Below are 18,404 nucleotides of genomic sequence, written 5' to 3'. Positions count from 1 at the left end.
GAGTAAGTATTTATGGAGGCCATTTTTCAAAAACATCTTTAAAAGCCACATGCAAAACATAGTGTGATTTTAAAAACATATGTATAATTTCCAGGTATTAAATCAATAAAACATGAGTTATTGCTTCATATACTAAGTAATCAATTTTGAAAACAATTTGAAATCCAAGTACAAGAAAAATGGATTCAGATTTAACTGACTTGGATTTTTTTCTTTCTTAATTAAAGGCCAGTAGGGTCCTTAGTCATTGGAAGTGATAATCTCTTTTAGCTTTATATTACTTTGAATTGCTGATATAGCTTAATGAGGCTATTCATTGGGACTTGTATTTTGACATGGATGCTATTAATATACACCAAAAAATTCATGTTTTTCTTCTGCTGTTTATAGGTGAGGGTTGATGATAATAAGAAGTCATTTGCTTCCCTTCATAAATGGTAAAGTTTATGTATTCCTATTTGATTTTCTTTTCTAGCTTGTTCGTTTTGGTTTAAGTAACCAGCTGGTGGTTGGTTTCAAAGAAGATAACACAGTTGCTTTTAAGCACTTGTTTTTAAAAGGATATTCAGGTATAGATGAAGATGACTACAGCTGCAGTGTGTATACTCAAGAGGACACCTATGAGAGCATCTTTTTTGCTATTAATCAGGTAAGTGTTCTGTTGTTTCAAATGACCTATACTTTAAGAACATATTGATACTTGGCCTTCTCTTAGGAAACAAAAAAATTATACATATATTAAAATATTCTAATGTAAATTTTGCATAATCTGCCAAAAATGTTTATTGCAACTTCCAAAGCTACATTTCCACACAGTAGAGTTTGCCTATTTTGAATTTTTCTTTAAGATTTATATTATTTATTTATCTCTTTAGATCAAATAGCTAAGAGTAGATTTGTCATCTTAGGAAATTTGATGAAGATTTGATACCAAATCTAAGATTCTGCAGTCTCAATTTTGATGCCTTACCATTAATAACCCTAGCTTAACCTTAAGAATATGGAATATGATATAGTTATATCTAAATAGGTATGAGAGAATGGATTGGTAGACCTGAAGAAAGAATTGAGGGGAGAGAAGCTGTTCTTGTTCTTTTTCATTCATTCAATAAATATTCAAGTACCTAGTATGCAGCAGGTGCTATTCTAGACATTGGGGATATAGCAGTGAATAAAACAGATAAAAACCCTGCCCTTATAGACCTTAATTCTAGAGGGAAGAGATAAACAAATAAAAAGAAGTAAAATATATCAAATGCTGGCTCCACCCCAAAAAATGTGTTGATGAACAAAGCTGAGCTTATTGCTTACAGTGGTAGGGAGATGCTATCTTGATCAGTCTCAGTGGCACCTTGGGTAGGGAGGGAGTTCTTCAATGTAGGGGGAGCTTGAGTAGAATTAGGTAAGGATCAGGATATAATAGTTCAGGATTGGTTGACTCCAAGGTGAGGGTGGTGGGGCAGCTTCAAAAAGTCTGGAGTTGTTATCAGAGTAAACCTTCAAACTGGTGTCTTCAAATGAGTTTTTTTAATGTTCCTGAAATAAACAGTATAGTTATTTGCAATTTTTTTTTCCCAGGGCAAAAGTTTCCTGGGATAGTAAAGCCATATTAATGAAGATGGGGGCTAGTAAAGCCCTGTTAGTGCAGATAGCCAAATAGTAAAGTGGTGTTAATGTCAGCTAATGTAAGGTAATGTAAGTTAATGTTAGTTGTGTTGATGCAAGCTTGGAGTGTGCGTGGCTTGGGTCTGTGGTTGTGGTATGTCTGAAAAGAATAACTGCTAAGGAAAAAAGCAGGATGGGGAGTGCCTGGGTGTGGTTATAGAGTTTGCAGTTTTATTTTTTATTTTGAATTGACAAATAGTAATTGTATATATTATACATTTATGGGGTACAATGGATAGCTTTGATATATGTTTGCAATTTTCATTGGTAAGGGAAGGCTCCATTGAGGTGGTGATATTGAATTGAGATTCAAAGGAGTAAACCAAGCGTGGATACCTGGGGTTCCAGGCAAAGGGAGCAGCAAAAGCCAGAGGCTGAAGTATGCCTGGCAAGCTCCAGGAACTGCCTGTAGGCCAGTGTGGCTTTGTGGGGTAGAGCCAAGGGGCAGCAGTAGGGATGAGGTCATAGAGATAAGGCAGAACCTTGGCTTTGGCTCTCAGTGAGATGCAGCCCTCTGTAAGCATGTTTACTTTAGTTTTGAGTTCTGTGATGCAGTGCGTTCCTGCACAACATGGGAAAATTTCTTTATTATAACTTCAGTGGGGAAGTTCTATTGAGGGGCATGATGTAAGCAATAAACAGTAGCTATTATAAAAGTGCATTCCATGTGCAATAACTTCTGATCAAACTTCTAAAAGTTGTATGTGTTTCTATTTAACTATTTTTAATAGTATCATCGTCTAAAGGACATTACCCTGGGGACCCTTGGTTATGGAGAAAATGAAGACAATAGAATTGGCTTAAAAGTCTGTAAGCAGCATTACAAGAAAGAGGCCACGTTTCCTTCTAATGAGACACTGAATATTGACAGCGACATTGAGATAGGTAAAGCAAGGATAATTTCATTATATGTCTTTATCAACATCTGTGGCAAGAGTAAACATGCCCTCAGGTGCTGGCAAACCAAATGGAACAACTTTGCTTTTGTGAGAGCTCTTACTATTAGAGATGGTCACTTTAACATTTGCCTGCAGAGACCTTTGGCTCAAGAAACTGCTGTGGCTTTGGTGATGGGACAGGGACAGCATTTATGGATCTTTTTAGTGCAATTCAAAATTGCTGGTTTGGGGATAATGCACAGGTATTTCCTGTTGTTTATGTTTTGTCCCTCCATGAGGGGATGATTAGGCTTTTTGAAAGAAGGGTCTATATGTATTAAATGAAATGATATATGGAAAAATGCTTTGTACATTTGTTGTTATTATTTGTATGTAAATGCTTTTCAAAAGTACATTATGATGAATAACTCATTTTCTCTTTTACGAGATTGCTTGGCAAAAAGTTAATAGCTAATCAAGTAGAATTGTGCCATTTTGCTAAGAATTTAAAAGCACACCATATGTAAATACAAAGTGTTTGACTTAAGACTTTGGGGGTTTTGTTATTCACTCAACAAACCTCTGGTATATAGCCACCAGGTCAGGGCACTCAGTTTTATGTACTAGGGTTGCAAAGATTAATCAGCGGTGGCTCCTCAAGTACCTAACATTTCGGGAGTAGAGGTCCTAATAGCAGTTTAAAGTTGAAATGGTTTTATTAAAATGAGAGCATCACATTTTACCATGTTTTACCATATTTCCTATAATCCGTGTTTTACCATATTTCCTATAATCTGATCTTAAGGTACCTTGGTGACACAAAAAGAGAACACCTCTATAAGAGAGGTTTTAATTCTGTTTCTACAGGCTGCTTGCTCAGAATCTTTTTATGAATGTATGTGTTGTGTGCTCTGGACTCTGAAAGAAGGCAGCCGGTCAGCCAGCACCATCAGGGCCCTTGTGTCTGGCTCCCAGGCCCCTTTCGGAGACCATTTAGAGGACAGTTGCTTCGTTTTGTAGCCAGCAACATTGAAATGCTCTTTGTCTTATTGCCCTGGTGGCTTCTGCTAACCTGAGATCTGTTTGGTAGTCTATCTACAGAGGCTAATCATGGTTTACTGTTAATCTTTTACCTCAACTGTGTTCCTCCCAGTGGGTGATTTCCTGGAGGACTTGATAGGTGGGGCTGAAAGCTTGTCCCTTCACCCTGTGTTTCAAGGAAGCCATCTGTCACCTGCCCTTTTAAAAATGGGCAACTCAAACTGTATGCACCATATGGCTGTTTCCCAGTGATTCAGATGCTATTTTTTCTCAATTGGTTTTTCTTGGAAAAATTGATTAGAGAAATGTGGCCAAAGTCAGTATCAGTAGTAGGACGGGCAGTGGTGGAAAGCAGGATTTATTCCCAGACCATTGGACAGTGGTGCCCTGGTTCATTTCCTTTCAATCAGAATATGAACAGAGGTTGATTATTAATTTGACTTTATTTTAAGAGAGTTTGCTTAAGCAGGTAAATTATATTCTTTGACTTATTACATATGACTTGTCAAAGGGAGTGTTTTGATGTATCTATTCAAAATGTGTAAAAAAGATTTTAAAAATACTTGATATTGTATTTTAGCCCCACTTTTCTTGAACACATTGGAGGAAGCCTGTAGATGATATAAATAGGAATTGAGTTTTACTTCATTAGTTTGGCATTATAATTTAAGTAGGTAAACTAGCAGAAGCTGTTCTAGATTAACTACCCGTGAATTTTGCATTATCTTTACTGTTAAAAGAATCATCCCTTCATTGTGCTAAATGCAAAGATCTGCCTTTATGCGCAGCTTTCCCTGTGGGTTTATATTTAGTTGCACAACTGACTGTGTAAATCAAGGCCAGCATTTTTCTTAATTGGTGCTAGTGGACATATCCCTCCTGGATTGGCCTTTAGAATGGTAGCTTTCCAAGTCAGCCTTATTGGGGCGACTGTTACGAATCCTGTTTTTAAAAAAATTTTTTATAACATTTGGGTGGCTATTATTCTAATATAGCATTTCATTTTCTGTAATATGGTTTTTGAGTTATGTTCTTTTCTGCACATGTTCTTAGCATGAGATGTTCTGACCATGTCATCATTTTTATTGCTATCGAAGACCATGTCTAATCCACCCCCCTAAGAGGGTTGTTATTTCATTAGCTGAAGTATTCTGCTCTGTAAGCAAGATTCATTTGAGTGATGAGGCTGTTATATAGATATCAGTTTGTTCTGCTTTAAGTTTGATGTTTTACTCAGGGCTTTTGCCATTCTTTTACAGAAATCTCAGTTTTGCTGCCACCAGGTACTGGGCAGCCTCAGTAGCAATGACTATCGTGTAATAAGGTGAGCCAGACGTCAGAGAGTTCTGCATGTGCATTTAGATAAAGTGTAACTCTATACTTATGAACAAAGTCATACAAAATTTGAACAACAAAACAGACTTTTATAAGGTGAACTTTACAAATAGGGTAAAATTAACTAATAAAATTCTGTCATATTTCTCAGAATCTAAGATGCCATAAATTTTTTCTAAAGACCCATCTGCTTTAGAGATGTTTAAAAGTGAAAAGAGTTCCGTCTTGGAGTGAATGAAATACAGGAGAAAACAACCTAGGACAGTGTCTGGTGCATAGATCTTGAACGTGTTACTTCTTTAAGAATATAGCTGTTTACTCAGATCAGTTTAATTTTTCTTTTTATTTCACCTTAGAATAAGAATGTTAGAAGGACTTTAAATATCACCAGTTTGGCCTTCATTTTATAGTTGAAGAATCGAATGCTCAGTTAAGGTAGGCAACTATGCCAATGTCACGTACTGACCCTGTTAGGTTAGTGATGGTAGGTAGGTCTTTTCTCTCAGAGACCAACAGCATGGACATTACCTGGGAGCTTATGGGAAATGCAGCATCTCAGGCTAGAGCTACTGAATCCAAATGTGCATCTTAACAAGATCCCAAAGTGATTCATGCACATTGAATTTTTGAAGCACTGTGTCCCTGCACTCCAACCAAAGTCCCTTCACTTCACATAGACATTTTTTTTTTTTAACTGGCTTCATCACATTTTCCACTGTCCATCATCACCTCCTGCCTTCAGTGCCTTCTATATCCAGCTTAGGTATACCCTTTTCCATCAGTATCCCTCCCTCACAAAAGCTGCCATGGCGCTTGCCACTCCTTTCTTACCTGGACCCTCTCAAGGGCCATTGGTCCCCAGCCTCTTCCATCCCTGTGCCCCAGCAGCTGATGCTCACAGGACAAGTGTGCCAGGGTACAACACCTTCATCTTCTGGCCACCATATCTTCAGTGCTCTTTGCATAGCTTCTCTCCACTTCTTTCACCCATGTGTTACAAAGGATTGCAGAGGCGAGGCCACAGTTAAAAGCCTCACCTGAGCAGCAGAGCCCACACTCACCTCTTTCAGCTTCTGAGACATCATTCATGCCCTTTCTCTCTGGAACCCAAATTTACACCTCTAACCTGAATTTCTCCCCTGAGCTCCACACTCCTCATATGTTCAACTGGCTACTTGACAACTCTGTCATGTTGCCTAATAGAGATTTCAAACCTGCTGTGTCCCAAACAGATCATTTCAAACCTCCACCATCTCTCTGCCTACCCCTGGCTCAACCACAGTCTAAGCCACTACGTGCTTAGACGGTCTCCTGCTTCTGGTCTTGCCTCCACATCCCCTGCCCTGCCCTGCCCCGCCCCGTAGTGACCAGAGTGGTAAATCAGGCCATGTCACTTCCTGGCTTAAAAACCATTGGTGGCTTCTCATTCCATGTAGAATAAAATCTGCAAGACCCTATAGGAGCTGGCCACTTACCTGCCTCCTAAGCCCCTCACGCCCTTGTCCTCATTTCTCTGTTGTAGTATCATCTTTTCTGTTTGTTGAGCAAACCTGGCTCGCTCTTGCTTGGAGGCCTTAGTGCTGGTGTTTTTTCCTACCAGGAATAGTAGCCCTCTGGACCTGTGCATAGCTGATTCTTTTTCCTTTAGGAAAACAGTTTCAGTTCCAACATATTAGCACCTTGAGAGTCATTCCCTGACCTCCCTTCCTAAGGTGAGGCTATCCTACCTAGTTATTCTCAGTCACTGTTCTGTGTCTTAACAGTACTTTTCACATGGTGAGATTACCTGGTATATATTTTTTTTACTTATTGTTTATCTCCCCCTCTAGAATGTGAGCTCCAGGAAGGCAGTGACCACATCTGTCTTGTTCATTGTTTTATCTTCAGTGCCTAGCGCAGCGCCTGACTTTCAGCAAATATTGACTGAATAAATGAATGAGTTGGGTAGGGAGCCCGGGTCCCTGATGTTCTCAGAGGTCAGCCTCGTCAGTGTGCTGGTGGAGCTCAGGCTCTGGATCTGAGCAAAGGTGTATTTAAATGTTGGATAACCAGCTAGCTCTGTGACCTTGAGGACGTTTCTTGACTTCTCTGTGCCTTGGTTTGTTCTTCTGTGGAAGGGCAGCAGTGGTTTCTGTCTCACAGGTTGCTTTGAGGATTTCACAGGACTATCCATTCATTGAGAGAACATATAAATCCCTAGCATAGTGCCCAGTATGGAGTCAGTATCCAGTATGTTTTTGCTATTTTTATCATCATCAGCCTTTTCTTGCCTGAAAACAAGTTTCTTTTGGATTAACTGCCCTCATTGTATTAAGATCTAGTCAGGAAAACCAACATTAGATTGTTTCTTGACACTAATACTTTATTTGGCAAACACACTTTCTAAAATCTACCTTTCTTAAATATTATGCTTGTTGAGTTCTCTCTTCAGTTCTGTGTCCCTGTTTTTGGATCAGGTTGTCTAATTGTCATTAAACATAAGTGTGCCTCACACCTATTTTGAGTGCCAGCTCTATGGTGGGCAGTGAGTGTTTAACAAGGTACAACATAGCTGTGTTCTTTTTCTCAAAGACCTTAAACTCTAGTTGAAGGGATCAACAAGCAAGTTAAGAGTTGCAATTGTGAGATAACACTCTTAAATAATTAGTCATTAAGTTTACCAAGATTCTTGAGCACCTACTGGGTGCCAGGCACTGCATTAGGCCCTGCCTTTCCCATTTCCAGGGCAGCACAGAGGGGCGGTGGCCACCTGGGGAAGGGGCAGCCGTGCTGGTTTCACACCTGTTCTGTCTCTAGGTCTCTGTGACTTTGAAAGGCCTCCCGGTTTCCTGCCCTGTAAAGCAAGGGTGTTAGACTACACAATAATGAAGCTAATTTACATGTGAGTCTCTTGGAATCGATCATTCTTCTATAGTTTATGGCTCATAATTTGTTTTTACTTGAATACAACCTGAGCTCCTTTCCTTTCTCTTTATTTTTATTTTGAAAAAGTATCAGACTTAAAAGTTATAAAATAACACAAAGAATTTCTCTATACCCTTCATCCAAATTTCCCAAATACTAACAGTTTATCACATTTGCTTTATCATTTTTTGTATGTATAAATATTTCTCCTAAAGTTGAAGACATGCTGTTTATTTACTTCCAAATACTTCAGTGTGCATTTCCCCCAAACAAGAGCATTCTCCTACATAACCACTGTATAGTGCTCAAGATGATGAATTAACATTGATGCAATACTGTGATCTACAAACCCTATTTATCAGTTGTCTTAATGTTCTTTATAGCAAAATAAACACAGCCGTCCCTTCCAGGACCCTATCTAGGATCCCATCTGGCATTTAGTTGTCATGTCTCTTCAGTCTCTTTTAATCTGTAGCAAGATAAAATTCCTTGGTTTTGTTTGTTTGTTTAACTTTTGTGATCTTGACATTTTAAAAGAGTACAACGAATGTCCCTCACATTGGGCTTTTCTGTTTCTTCATGACTAGATTGAGGTTGTGCATTTTTGGCAGGAATACCACCCAAGTGGTACGTTACATTGTATCAGAGGTGCGTGATGTCTGTTTATCCCATTACTGGCGATGTTAACTTTGATCGCTTGGTTAGTGTGGCCTCTGCCAGGTTCCACTGTAAGGTTACTATTAGTCTTCCTGTGTAGTTAGTAAGCATTTTCTGGGGAGATATTAATGCTTTGAAACTTTCCAAGTATCCCGCTTCTTCTGACACTCTTGCCTGAAACAACCCTTTTTTGTTTTTCATTGCTCTAGATTGTGTTCACTTAGACCTTGAGGCTTTCTCCAGGAACCCTCAGGACTGGAAGAACTCATCATTCTTCAGACTGGAATTTTATCGGTAAATACATTGTTAAGTCTCATTTCCCAGGAAATGGGGGTAGGGGAAGGAGAGTAGTATAGTAACCTTGTGACAATTTGTACCTTTTAATATATTTTATCCAGGCTCTTAAAAGTTGAAATCTCCTTTCAACTCAAGGGCATTGACCTACAAACGATTCATTACCGTGAGTTACCAGACTGTTACGTCTTTCAGAATACGGCAAGTGTTTTTATTTTACTAAGCCACTTTATCTTATTTTTTCCCTGCACCTTTTATAGATGCAGAGTATAAAACACACCAGCCTATAGATGAATTAGATGCAGTTGTGTTTCAAACAGATCTACTGATCTGTTATGGTATTGTTGATCCAGAGACCATTACTTCTGAAAATGAAGCAAACCCTTTTCAACTTTTAAAAACTAGATTTCTGAGTTAAAAGAAGAATCTTAAAAATTGTCTTTGACCTATTCTCCTTACATGTTAAAAAAAAAAGTTCATGGCAAGTATTTTAAGTATCTATGGTGTTATTATCAGCTTCAAAGGAAGGTATTTGCAAATATTGTAGCAAATGTTTCAAACCTTGAGGCAAAAACTGCCCACTTGATCTGAAGGCCAGTCTACAAAGGCGCAGTTGTTTTTCCTTTTATTTTGAGCGGGGTCATGTGTAGTAGAAGAGACTGTTCACTTTTGTGGGAAGAGTAAGCTGCCTTCTCACTTTCTTGGACATTCTCTCTCCTTCTATCTGTCTTTTCTGTTCTTTCTGTCCTCTTTGTGCTGCTTTTCTTCCTTCTATCCCCTCCTTTCCTGCTTAAAGGGCTAAACTGGGATGCTTAGCTGAAAGTTGTATTTGTATACACTGTCTTTTAGCAATTCACAAGAGTGCTTTGTTTAACAACAAGCAATAAATACTTAATGAGTCCCTACTATGCACCGAGCATTTTGCTATGCCCTAGAGATACAGTGGGTCTCAGGAAGCTTCAGTCTAGTGGAGGAAACAGACAGGAAAACAACTAAATGAGATAAAAGTAACTACAGGTTGTGATACATAGTAAGGAAGAATGTCTTCAGCTGAGAAGAGCATGGTTAATCTCCCTGGGCTGGGTGGGCCAGAGGAGCCCTGGGAGTATCTGGAGGGATGAGGAGAGAGGCAGGAGAAGAGCTGGAGGAGTAGGGTCTGCAAAGATGAGGTCATTGATGACTTTGTCGTGATATGGTCAGCAGCATGGGCCAAAAAATATTGGCTCTTCATATTTGTTTTGTTCTTTGGACTTATTAATATATCTGCTTAAGGTTCCCAAAGCTTGAGAAAGGCCCTCCTGGGGAAAACAGACCTAGAATGCCAGTGTTAGTAGAGATTTAGTCAAAGCTTATAGATATAGAAATGAGGGTGGTGTGGTTTAATTTTCGAACCTATGGTTTGGTTGTAGTGATGTTCTTAGATTACACAGAACTTGGTTTATGTTCAGAGACACGCAGATGCATGTGGGCTTGATCACCTGCACATTCAGCTCTGCAAGCTTTTTGCCTGTGAACTTTTTGGATTTCTTAATCTCCAAAACCCTATGGAATATTTGGCATAGATTGTTTAAAAACTTTAAATGATTGATTTAAATTCCAAAATGTGGAAGATTGAGGGTCATTTGGACATCTTAAGTTCAGCTTGCAGCCTTGGAGCAATCTTTGTTGTTTCTGAAGCCACTATGTCGCTCTTGAAGCAAACATAAAAATAATTTTCAGCCTAGTAAAAACCCAGAATTTCATACCTAAAGGACTAAATTGAAGGAAATGCTTTTAAATTCCATTCAGCATAATAAATAAGATCATTGTGTACTCTTGTCAAAGACTGGTGAATTCTGGTTTTTGTTCCCAGGAGTGGTTGGCTGTTTTGCTCTAGGATTTCTCTGAACCAGAAATTTGAAATCCTGGATTTGGTGAGATTCATATATTCCCCCTTTAGATTATATTTTTTCATTAATAACAGAAAGTTTAAAGAAATCCTGTGATGAGAACATTTTCATCAGTATAATTTTCCTTGTTGTCCTAATTTATCTTTATCTATTGTGTGTTCCTTAGCCACTAATTATAGCTATTGTCATTTTTGACGGTTTTGATTTTAGACCTTCATAGTAGAGGATTGAAAGATTTATATAATGCCATTCATCCATTCTCCTCTGGCCTGCAAGATTTCTGCTGAGAAATCTGCTGACAGTCTAGTGGAGATTCCCTTATATGTGACTTAATGCTTTTCTATTGCAGCTTTTAGAATTCTGTTCTTAATTTTTGAGGATATTTTTGGGATGAATCTAACTTGGGATCTTTGTGCTTCCTGGATCTGGATGCAATGCCCATATCTCTCCTAAGACTTGGGAAGTTTTCAGTTATTATTTTTTAAAATAGGTTTTTGTGCCTTTCTCCATCTCTTTCCCTCTAGAACTCCTTTGATGCAAAAATTGTTCACTTAATGGTGTCCCATAAGTCTCATAGGCCTTTTGCATTCTTTTTTATTCTTATTTTCTGTCTTTCCCCTGACTGGGTTGTTTCAAAAGACCTGTCTTCAAGTTCAGAAATTCTTTCTTCTGCTTGATCTAGTCTATTGTTAAAAGCTCTCATTTGTATTTTTTATTTTATTCATTGAATTTTTTATCTCTAAGATTTATGCTTGGTTTTTTTGCATGCTGTCTCTTTATTGAATTTCTCATTCAGATCATAAATTGCTTTCCTGATTTCACTGAATTGTTTGTATTCTCTTGTATCTTGCTGAATTTTCTTAAGATTGTTATTTTGAATTCTTTTCAGCTAGTTTGTAAATATCCTTTTCTTTGGGGTCTGTTACTTGAGAATTACTGTGTTCCTATTGAGGGTATCATATGTACTTGTTTTTTCATGTTTCTTCTGTCCCTACATTGATATCTATGCATCTGGTGGAACAGTTGCTTTTTCTAATTGTATGGAGTAGCTTTCATAGGAAGGGACTTTTTCCTATAGAGGGGTCCTAGGGTGTCAGTTGGGTGTAGTACATTGGCTTTGGTTCTGGGTGGTCTCTATCCAGTTTTTTCAGTTGTAATCCCTGTCAGCAATGACCATGGTTGCCATCATGGCCTAGGCTGTGGGATTTTGTGACAATGGTGACATGATTTTGCTGGAGGTGGTTGTGATAGGTTCTTTGAGGGGCTAAGTGTGCATGGGGCCTGAGGAGGACTGTCCTTTAGCAAAGACTGCTGCCTTCTACAAGGTAGTGGGGACCATGGGGAGTCTCCAGCTTAACCTTTTTCCTGTAATAATAAGTTCCTGTCTGCTTCTGAGCTGATCCCGGTGAGGGAGACAGTGCGGCAGGGGCAGGGTGCCCCTCTCTATGGTGCTATCTTGAGTGTCTGTGCTTCACCAGGATTTCCCCACTCCCCTGATGCTCTCCAGCATACTTCCTAAGTCATTCCAGTCAAAATATAGTTGTTTATTCATTTTTTTGGCCCCTTTTCTTGGGGCATTGGGGGGGAGGGTAAGCACTAGGTGACTCTAGTTGGCTGTTTTGCTGACCAGTGTAATTCTCTTTGGATTAGCACAGTGTTTGGATGCCATTGATTTTTTTTAAAACCAAGTTGATCAAACAAGTTATACTTTCTGCTGGGCTGTAACCTCTCTATACATTTGTGCCTCCAGATTACCTTTGACAATAAAGCTCATAGTGGAAAAATCAAAATCTATTTTGACAGTGATGCCAACATTGAAGAATGTAAAGACTTAAACATACTTGGATCTAGTAAGTATGCTATATATTTGCCCATGATGGCCTCTTAACACTTTATTTTGGGATTTGGGGTGTTTAAATGGTTTATTTGGATGCTAATAGGAAAACAATTTCCAGAAAACCACATTTTGAGCATTAATACACTAACTGCCATGAGAGTTGTATTTAACTCACTCTAGTTTTGACCCTGGGGCCACGTGATGCATATATAAAATCTTACTTGTTGATGTTCTTATTATTACAATTAATATTGACAATTCTAAAAACGAGGATTAAATAAATAGAAGTCAGTAAAGTTTGTTTTTCTATTTATGGTTACCTTTAAATTATACTCGAAGTTTTTATTCTGTTTTCGTAATAAAACGCTGTGGCCCCAAGGAAAAATTTGTTTTTTTTTGTGTGTGGCAAATCAGTGTGTTAAATTCTGTAAAGCATATCCCAAAGCTTTGTGTTTTTGTTTAATTCATCAAATGTTTATTACACTCCACTCAGAGGTTGGATGCCTCAGTGGTTAGGAGCTCAGGCTCTGGAGCCGGACCACCTGGGTTGGGGTTCAGTGCTGCTTACTGTGCCTGTGATCTCAGACAAATGACTTCACCTGTCTGTCTCAGTGTCTCTGTGAAATTGGGGTAATAACAGTGCAGGGTGAACATCTGAAAATCTGAAATCTGATTGCTTCAAAATTTGAAACTTTTTGAGCACCACCATGATGCTCAAAGGAAATGGTCATTGGAGCATTTGGGGTTTCAGATTTTTGGATTTGGTATATTCAACAAGTAAGTATTCTGCAAGTCTGAAATCCAAAAAAAAACAAAAACCCGGAAACACTTCTGGCCTGAGCATTTCAGGATACCCAACCTGCACTTATCCTTCCAAGATGCTGAGTATTAAATGAGTTAATATGTAAAGCAAAGCACTGAGAATAAGAGTTGGCACATATTAATTATGAGGCCTTAGTGAGGGAGAAAGAAAGAAAATGCCTTAGTGAGGGAGACTGACATGCTTTTAAAATCTCTTATGTGTTATGGGTAAAAATAAATGGTGCACAGACAAAATGTATGGGAAAGAAAGCAAAAGTCACATTTGACTTGGGCAGAGTGAGAAATAAAATCTAGAAATGGCTCTTGGAGAAGGTATGCTTTGATCTGAGCCTCAGACAACGGAAAAGAATCAAGGCCTTGAGAGCCAGAGAGCAGCCTGTACACACGCTGGCTCATTTACTCAGGCATTACTTGGAAAATGCCTGGTACTCCCCATGTTTAAAATAGGGTACCTACCCAACCTGTTCTGTTTGCTCAGCAAGGGGTCGGGATGATGTTAATGCCAGATGGTCAGTATTTTTTGGTTTGCAAATTTGTTCAAGTGAGTTTCCCTTTGACTTGATTATTGGAACAAAATGTAAAATACCTGTGGTTCCTATTTTAGATTGTTTTAAAGTATCATTGATTTGTGGCCTGCTGCTTTTCAGTTGTATCGTATGTTTCCATGATTTCAGTGGTTGCACGACTTAAGCCTCTGATCCGAATAAACTGTTTTGGTTTTTATTAAAAAGCGGTTACCATTCCCCAGCAGACATCACTTTCCTCACAGATACACGGACATTAGGTGCATATGTTCCAAGTTCAAGTATAAGTTGCAATATTCTGTGAAAAGAAGCTAACCTTTGTTACATGTGTGATTTGGAATAGTTGTTATAAAGATCAAAATGACAGAATGAGTTAGTCAAATGTGTTGCCAGAACAGTGTTTCCTATATTAGGGTTTTTTGGTGTTTTTTTCCTGGCCTGTGCTCAGAAGAGTGGCTCTCTGGCCCCCTCCTGTGGCCAATGAAGAGAAACACAAACCTCATAGACCTAACATTTACACATGCTTCTCCTGGAGCTGTGCACTAAGAAACCAGCTGTCACTAGGAGAATGCAAATTTAAAATAAAATGATGTGATGTGAAAGCCTTAAAAAGCTGATGTTTGGAAACCAACTTAGGAAAGGGATTTCCCTCCCCCCCCATATGAAGCTATCTGGTGGTCAAGATTGTCCTGGCTTTGGGGGAGGTGGGACAAAGGCAAGGGTGACATCTGGTGGGATTCTTACCCAATTTCCAAAAAGTTCTCAGGCTCGTTCACATCCATGCACTTACCCCATGGCTCGCTCTCCCTCTTGCTATCTCAATATTATCATATTATCTCAAGGTGGATATGAAGGCGAATGTCCATTTTCACATATAAACCTCATGTTGCCTTTGTGACCTCTGATTCCCATCTCCAAATGTGCCACTAGTCTTCATGTAACTTGGTTTTATAAGTATAGCAATTTGTCTGTCACTACTTCTTAGTATCTTTAGAAAGAGAGAAGAATACGAATTTTCAAAAATTAATAAAAAAATTAAAAAAATAAATATAGCAATTTGGAGATGAGGGACTTAGGGAGGAATTCGTGGGCAGGATTCCCCATTGATGGGTGATATAAACGGTATTATGGGGAAAGGATTTCAATAATTTCGGGAATCCCTGGGTTAGAGTCCCAAGAGCAGTCTAGTTAGTGGTGGTCTGTGGGACTTCCCTAACCAGGTTGGCAGGGGCATCTTTCAGGACTAGTGTTTTATAAACTCTGGCTTGGGAAATGTTCATCTGGGGTGACATTATTTCAATATTGTGAGAAAGCAGTTTAGGATGTTCATTTTATATATATATATATATATATTTTTTTTTTTTTTTTTTTTTTTAGCACACCGAATTAGTCTTCTCAGTGATTCAAAGAAAAACAGTATGCTATGCTGGATTCTGTTAGGAGGGATAGTTTATTTTTCTAGGTCTGTTTGTTTTCCCATCTGTAAATAAGGCCCATTGTGAACAATCTTAGAGATTTTTGTTCTAGTTATGTGTCAGAAAGGAAGGTGCCAGATGCTGTCCTTGCATTTCGTAAGATTTTCAGTCCCATCTTCCCAAGAACTGCCTCTGTTTCTTCTGCCCCATTCTATGGGACCAAGAAAAAAAAAAATAAAGGTCCTCTGATAGAGCTAAGTTGTTTTCTTACCTACACATCAGATGATATCCCAGGAAAACTTAAATTTCTTGAGTATAAAATGGCTAAAGGTAAATGTAAGTGCCAGGTGATGGGCTATTCTAACAAGCACTTTACGTAGATTGTGCCACCTGATTCTCATGACAGGCTGTGAAGCAGGTGCACTTGCCCTCCCTGTTTTGTAGGGGCATCTGAAGCTTGGTAAGGTTAAGTCCTTTGCTCAGGGACTTATATTTACTAGCTGGCTGTCTCTGCTCGTCACCCACTGGATGAGCTGCTTTGCCCTCAGACACTCACGCCAACCAATATCACCCACACCTTTGTGTTATTAAATCTGAGGACATGCCGGTGTTTCTCTTCAGTGCCCTCCCTGCAGAGGTGCTGCTGTGGAGTGCGCCAGATGTAGACTCTCCCCTGATGGTTGTCTGTCCCTAGTCCTGTTTCCTTCTCCTCTGGCCTACCTTCTTCATCTCGTTACTGAGCTTATCTCTTTTCTAATTCTCAAACATTGTCCCCCCTGCCTCCCCACTCCACCATCTTTCTTACTCTGCTTGTCTCTCTGTGAACTCTCTGAGTAGCTGTCCACTCCCATGGCCTCAGCTGCCACTGAATCATCCTCTTTTCTCATGAATGTCCAGACTGAACTCAGTTTACCCAAGATAGAAAACCAGGAGTCATCTTTGGTTATCCTTTTTCCTTATTCCCCAGATCCATCTGGAGACCAGGTTGTGACTCTCCTTTATCTATTGCAGCTCTGTGCCTTTTCCTTTCCCTCTGCCCCTCTCAGCTCAGATCTTCATAAGTTCTAACTTGGACTATTCAGTGGTCTGGTGTTCGCAGTTCTCTTCATTTATTTGTATGCTAAGCACAGGTGCTGTATTTTGTTGAACACTGCTGTCTTTGTCCTGTCTTTTTTTCTGTTGCTGAGAACACCTGAAACCAACTAATTTATTTTTTAAAATGTGTTTCTTACATTTCTGGAGACTGTAAGAAGCCCACACATCCGGTGAGGGCCTCCTTGCTGGTGGGGACTTTCTTCAGAGTCCCGAGGCAGCACAGGACATCACATGGTGAGGGGGCTGAGTGTGCCAGCTCAGGTCTCTCTTCCTCTTCTTACAAAGACACAGTGCCATTCCCATGATAACCCATTACTCCTTGAATGGATTGATCCCTTTGTGAGGACAGAGACCTTATAACCCAATCACTTCTTAAAAGCTCCCCCTCTCAATACTGCCACATTGCACATTAAATTACAACATGAGTTTTGGAGGGGACACATATTCAAACCATAGCAACTACTCATGGTTCCTGCCTCACAGCCAAAGCACGGTAGAGGAGGTGGAGGCCAGGCAGGAGGGAGCCAGAGTGGAATTTGGGATGCTATCGTGAAGTCTGAGAGAAGCTAAGGTTACAGTTTCATCTCCCTCCAGTACATTCTCCCTGCTACTGTGTGTTCCAAACCAAAAATCTGATTACCAGGCTCCTCCTTACTTCCATTCCAAGAAGTTATTTCTCTACGTGCAAAGAAAGCTTCTCAAATTGACACTGTGCTGGGAAGGTGCACAGTGAGATTGAGAAGCAGAAATGGGGCTTCTGAGTGATGGTGTTTTAATTTGTCTGTTCCCTCATTGATGTTGAACTTGGTGTCTGTGCTTTTAGGTGAAAGAGCTTAGAGTCTATGTCAGTAGTTTTGTCTTCTTTGAATGGAGCCTAAATGGATCACCTTCTGTTGAATTCTATTCATAATAGAATTCAGAAAACATTTATAAATAAATTTAAATGGACTTATTAGCAGCTCATATTTTTAAATGTATAAATCTTCACATCAGGGAGTGTTTTACTTTTTGGACCTCTGAATGGATGTAGTGTGATTTGTTTCTGAAATTTACCATTTTAACAGCAGACAAAACATTTTGTTTTAACAATAGATAAAACATTTCTCATTTGAACTTCTTTTCACACTGCCATTTTCTTTGGAAGTCTGTCTCAGGTAAGGTGTGTTCAGCATTTGAATTCTGTTTTTATTCTTCAGCTCAGAAAAATACGGAGTATGTCCTGGTGTTCGATGCATTTGTCATTGTGATTTGCTTGGCATCTCTTATTCTCTGCACAAGGTCCATTGTTCTTGCTCTGAGGTTACGAAAGGTAAGTGTGTGTCCCTGTTTTCTCCCTGCCCTTTGGGCCTGCTCCCCGTCTGACCACGTAGTGGACCACTGATGTACCATCTGCCTTTCTGGAGCCCTTTGACTAAATTGGATTCCTTTGAGTGATTGCCCCCGTGAGGCATAATCAGCCTGGAGTGTAGGACGTGGTAAAGACTCTGAGTATGTCAGGTGGGATCAGATAATTATCCTGTTGACAACTGAGCTAATAAGTACAGGTGCTCAGTGGTGAACTCTAAAGCTTTTGCATGTTTCCAGAATAAACGAGGCCCTTTTAATGCAGGAGTGATCTTAAGAACAAAGTAATAGCATGTGTGGGTTTCATCTTTTGTCTTCAAATCAGAGTTCGTTTTGACAGGGAAGCATGGTAAATGGGTTATAATGAAATATAAAATACTTTATTTTTTAAATAGTTTAAACACTCTCCTCTGAGTTTCATTTTACCTGTCTACTCTCAGGGCTCTTATGAGTATATACTCCAGTTCCCCCTAAGTCTTACTCCGGTCTGTGGCATGTGTAGAAATGCCCTATTGGGGTCAGGGGAGGTAGGAAGTCAGTAGAATACTATCTGTGGAACAAGGAAATAGTCTACATTCCATTTTCCTTAATCTTGACCTTTGTCATTATACGTTGTAAATCTCCACCTCTTTTCCCTGCTCCACAGTCCCCTTGATCCAAGGTTAATGTCCTATCTCTGCCAAAGTGAGGGGTAACAGTAGGAG

General features: G+C 39.4%; 1 protein-coding gene across 1 annotated transcript in view; it reads left to right on the top strand.

Annotated features, from left to right (window-relative positions):
- MCOLN2 (mucolipin TRP cation channel 2) overlaps nucleotides 1-18,404 on the top strand; it is a 45,407-nt gene that overhangs the window by 13,873 nt on the left and 13,130 nt on the right. Inside the window, exons 3-8 of the mRNA XM_012747599.3 lie at nucleotides 476-649; nucleotides 2,397-2,550; nucleotides 8,690-8,774; nucleotides 8,879-8,975; nucleotides 12,414-12,513; nucleotides 17,553-17,665. Of these exons, the coding sequence (XP_012603053.1) occupies nucleotides 476-649; nucleotides 2,397-2,550; nucleotides 8,690-8,774; nucleotides 8,879-8,975; nucleotides 12,414-12,513; nucleotides 17,553-17,665 (723 nt within the window). The remainder of the gene's footprint in view (nucleotides 1-475; nucleotides 650-2,396; nucleotides 2,551-8,689; nucleotides 8,775-8,878; nucleotides 8,976-12,413; nucleotides 12,514-17,552; nucleotides 17,666-18,404) is intronic.

This window comes from Microcebus murinus, chromosome 2, assembly GCF_040939455.1.
Source record: "Microcebus murinus isolate Inina chromosome 2, M.murinus_Inina_mat1.0, whole genome shotgun sequence".
Taxonomy (NCBI): Eukaryota; Metazoa; Chordata; class Mammalia; order Primates; family Cheirogaleidae; genus Microcebus; species Microcebus murinus.
Note: the sequence above shows the minus strand (reverse complement) of the source record. Positions and strands in the feature narration are given on the sequence as shown.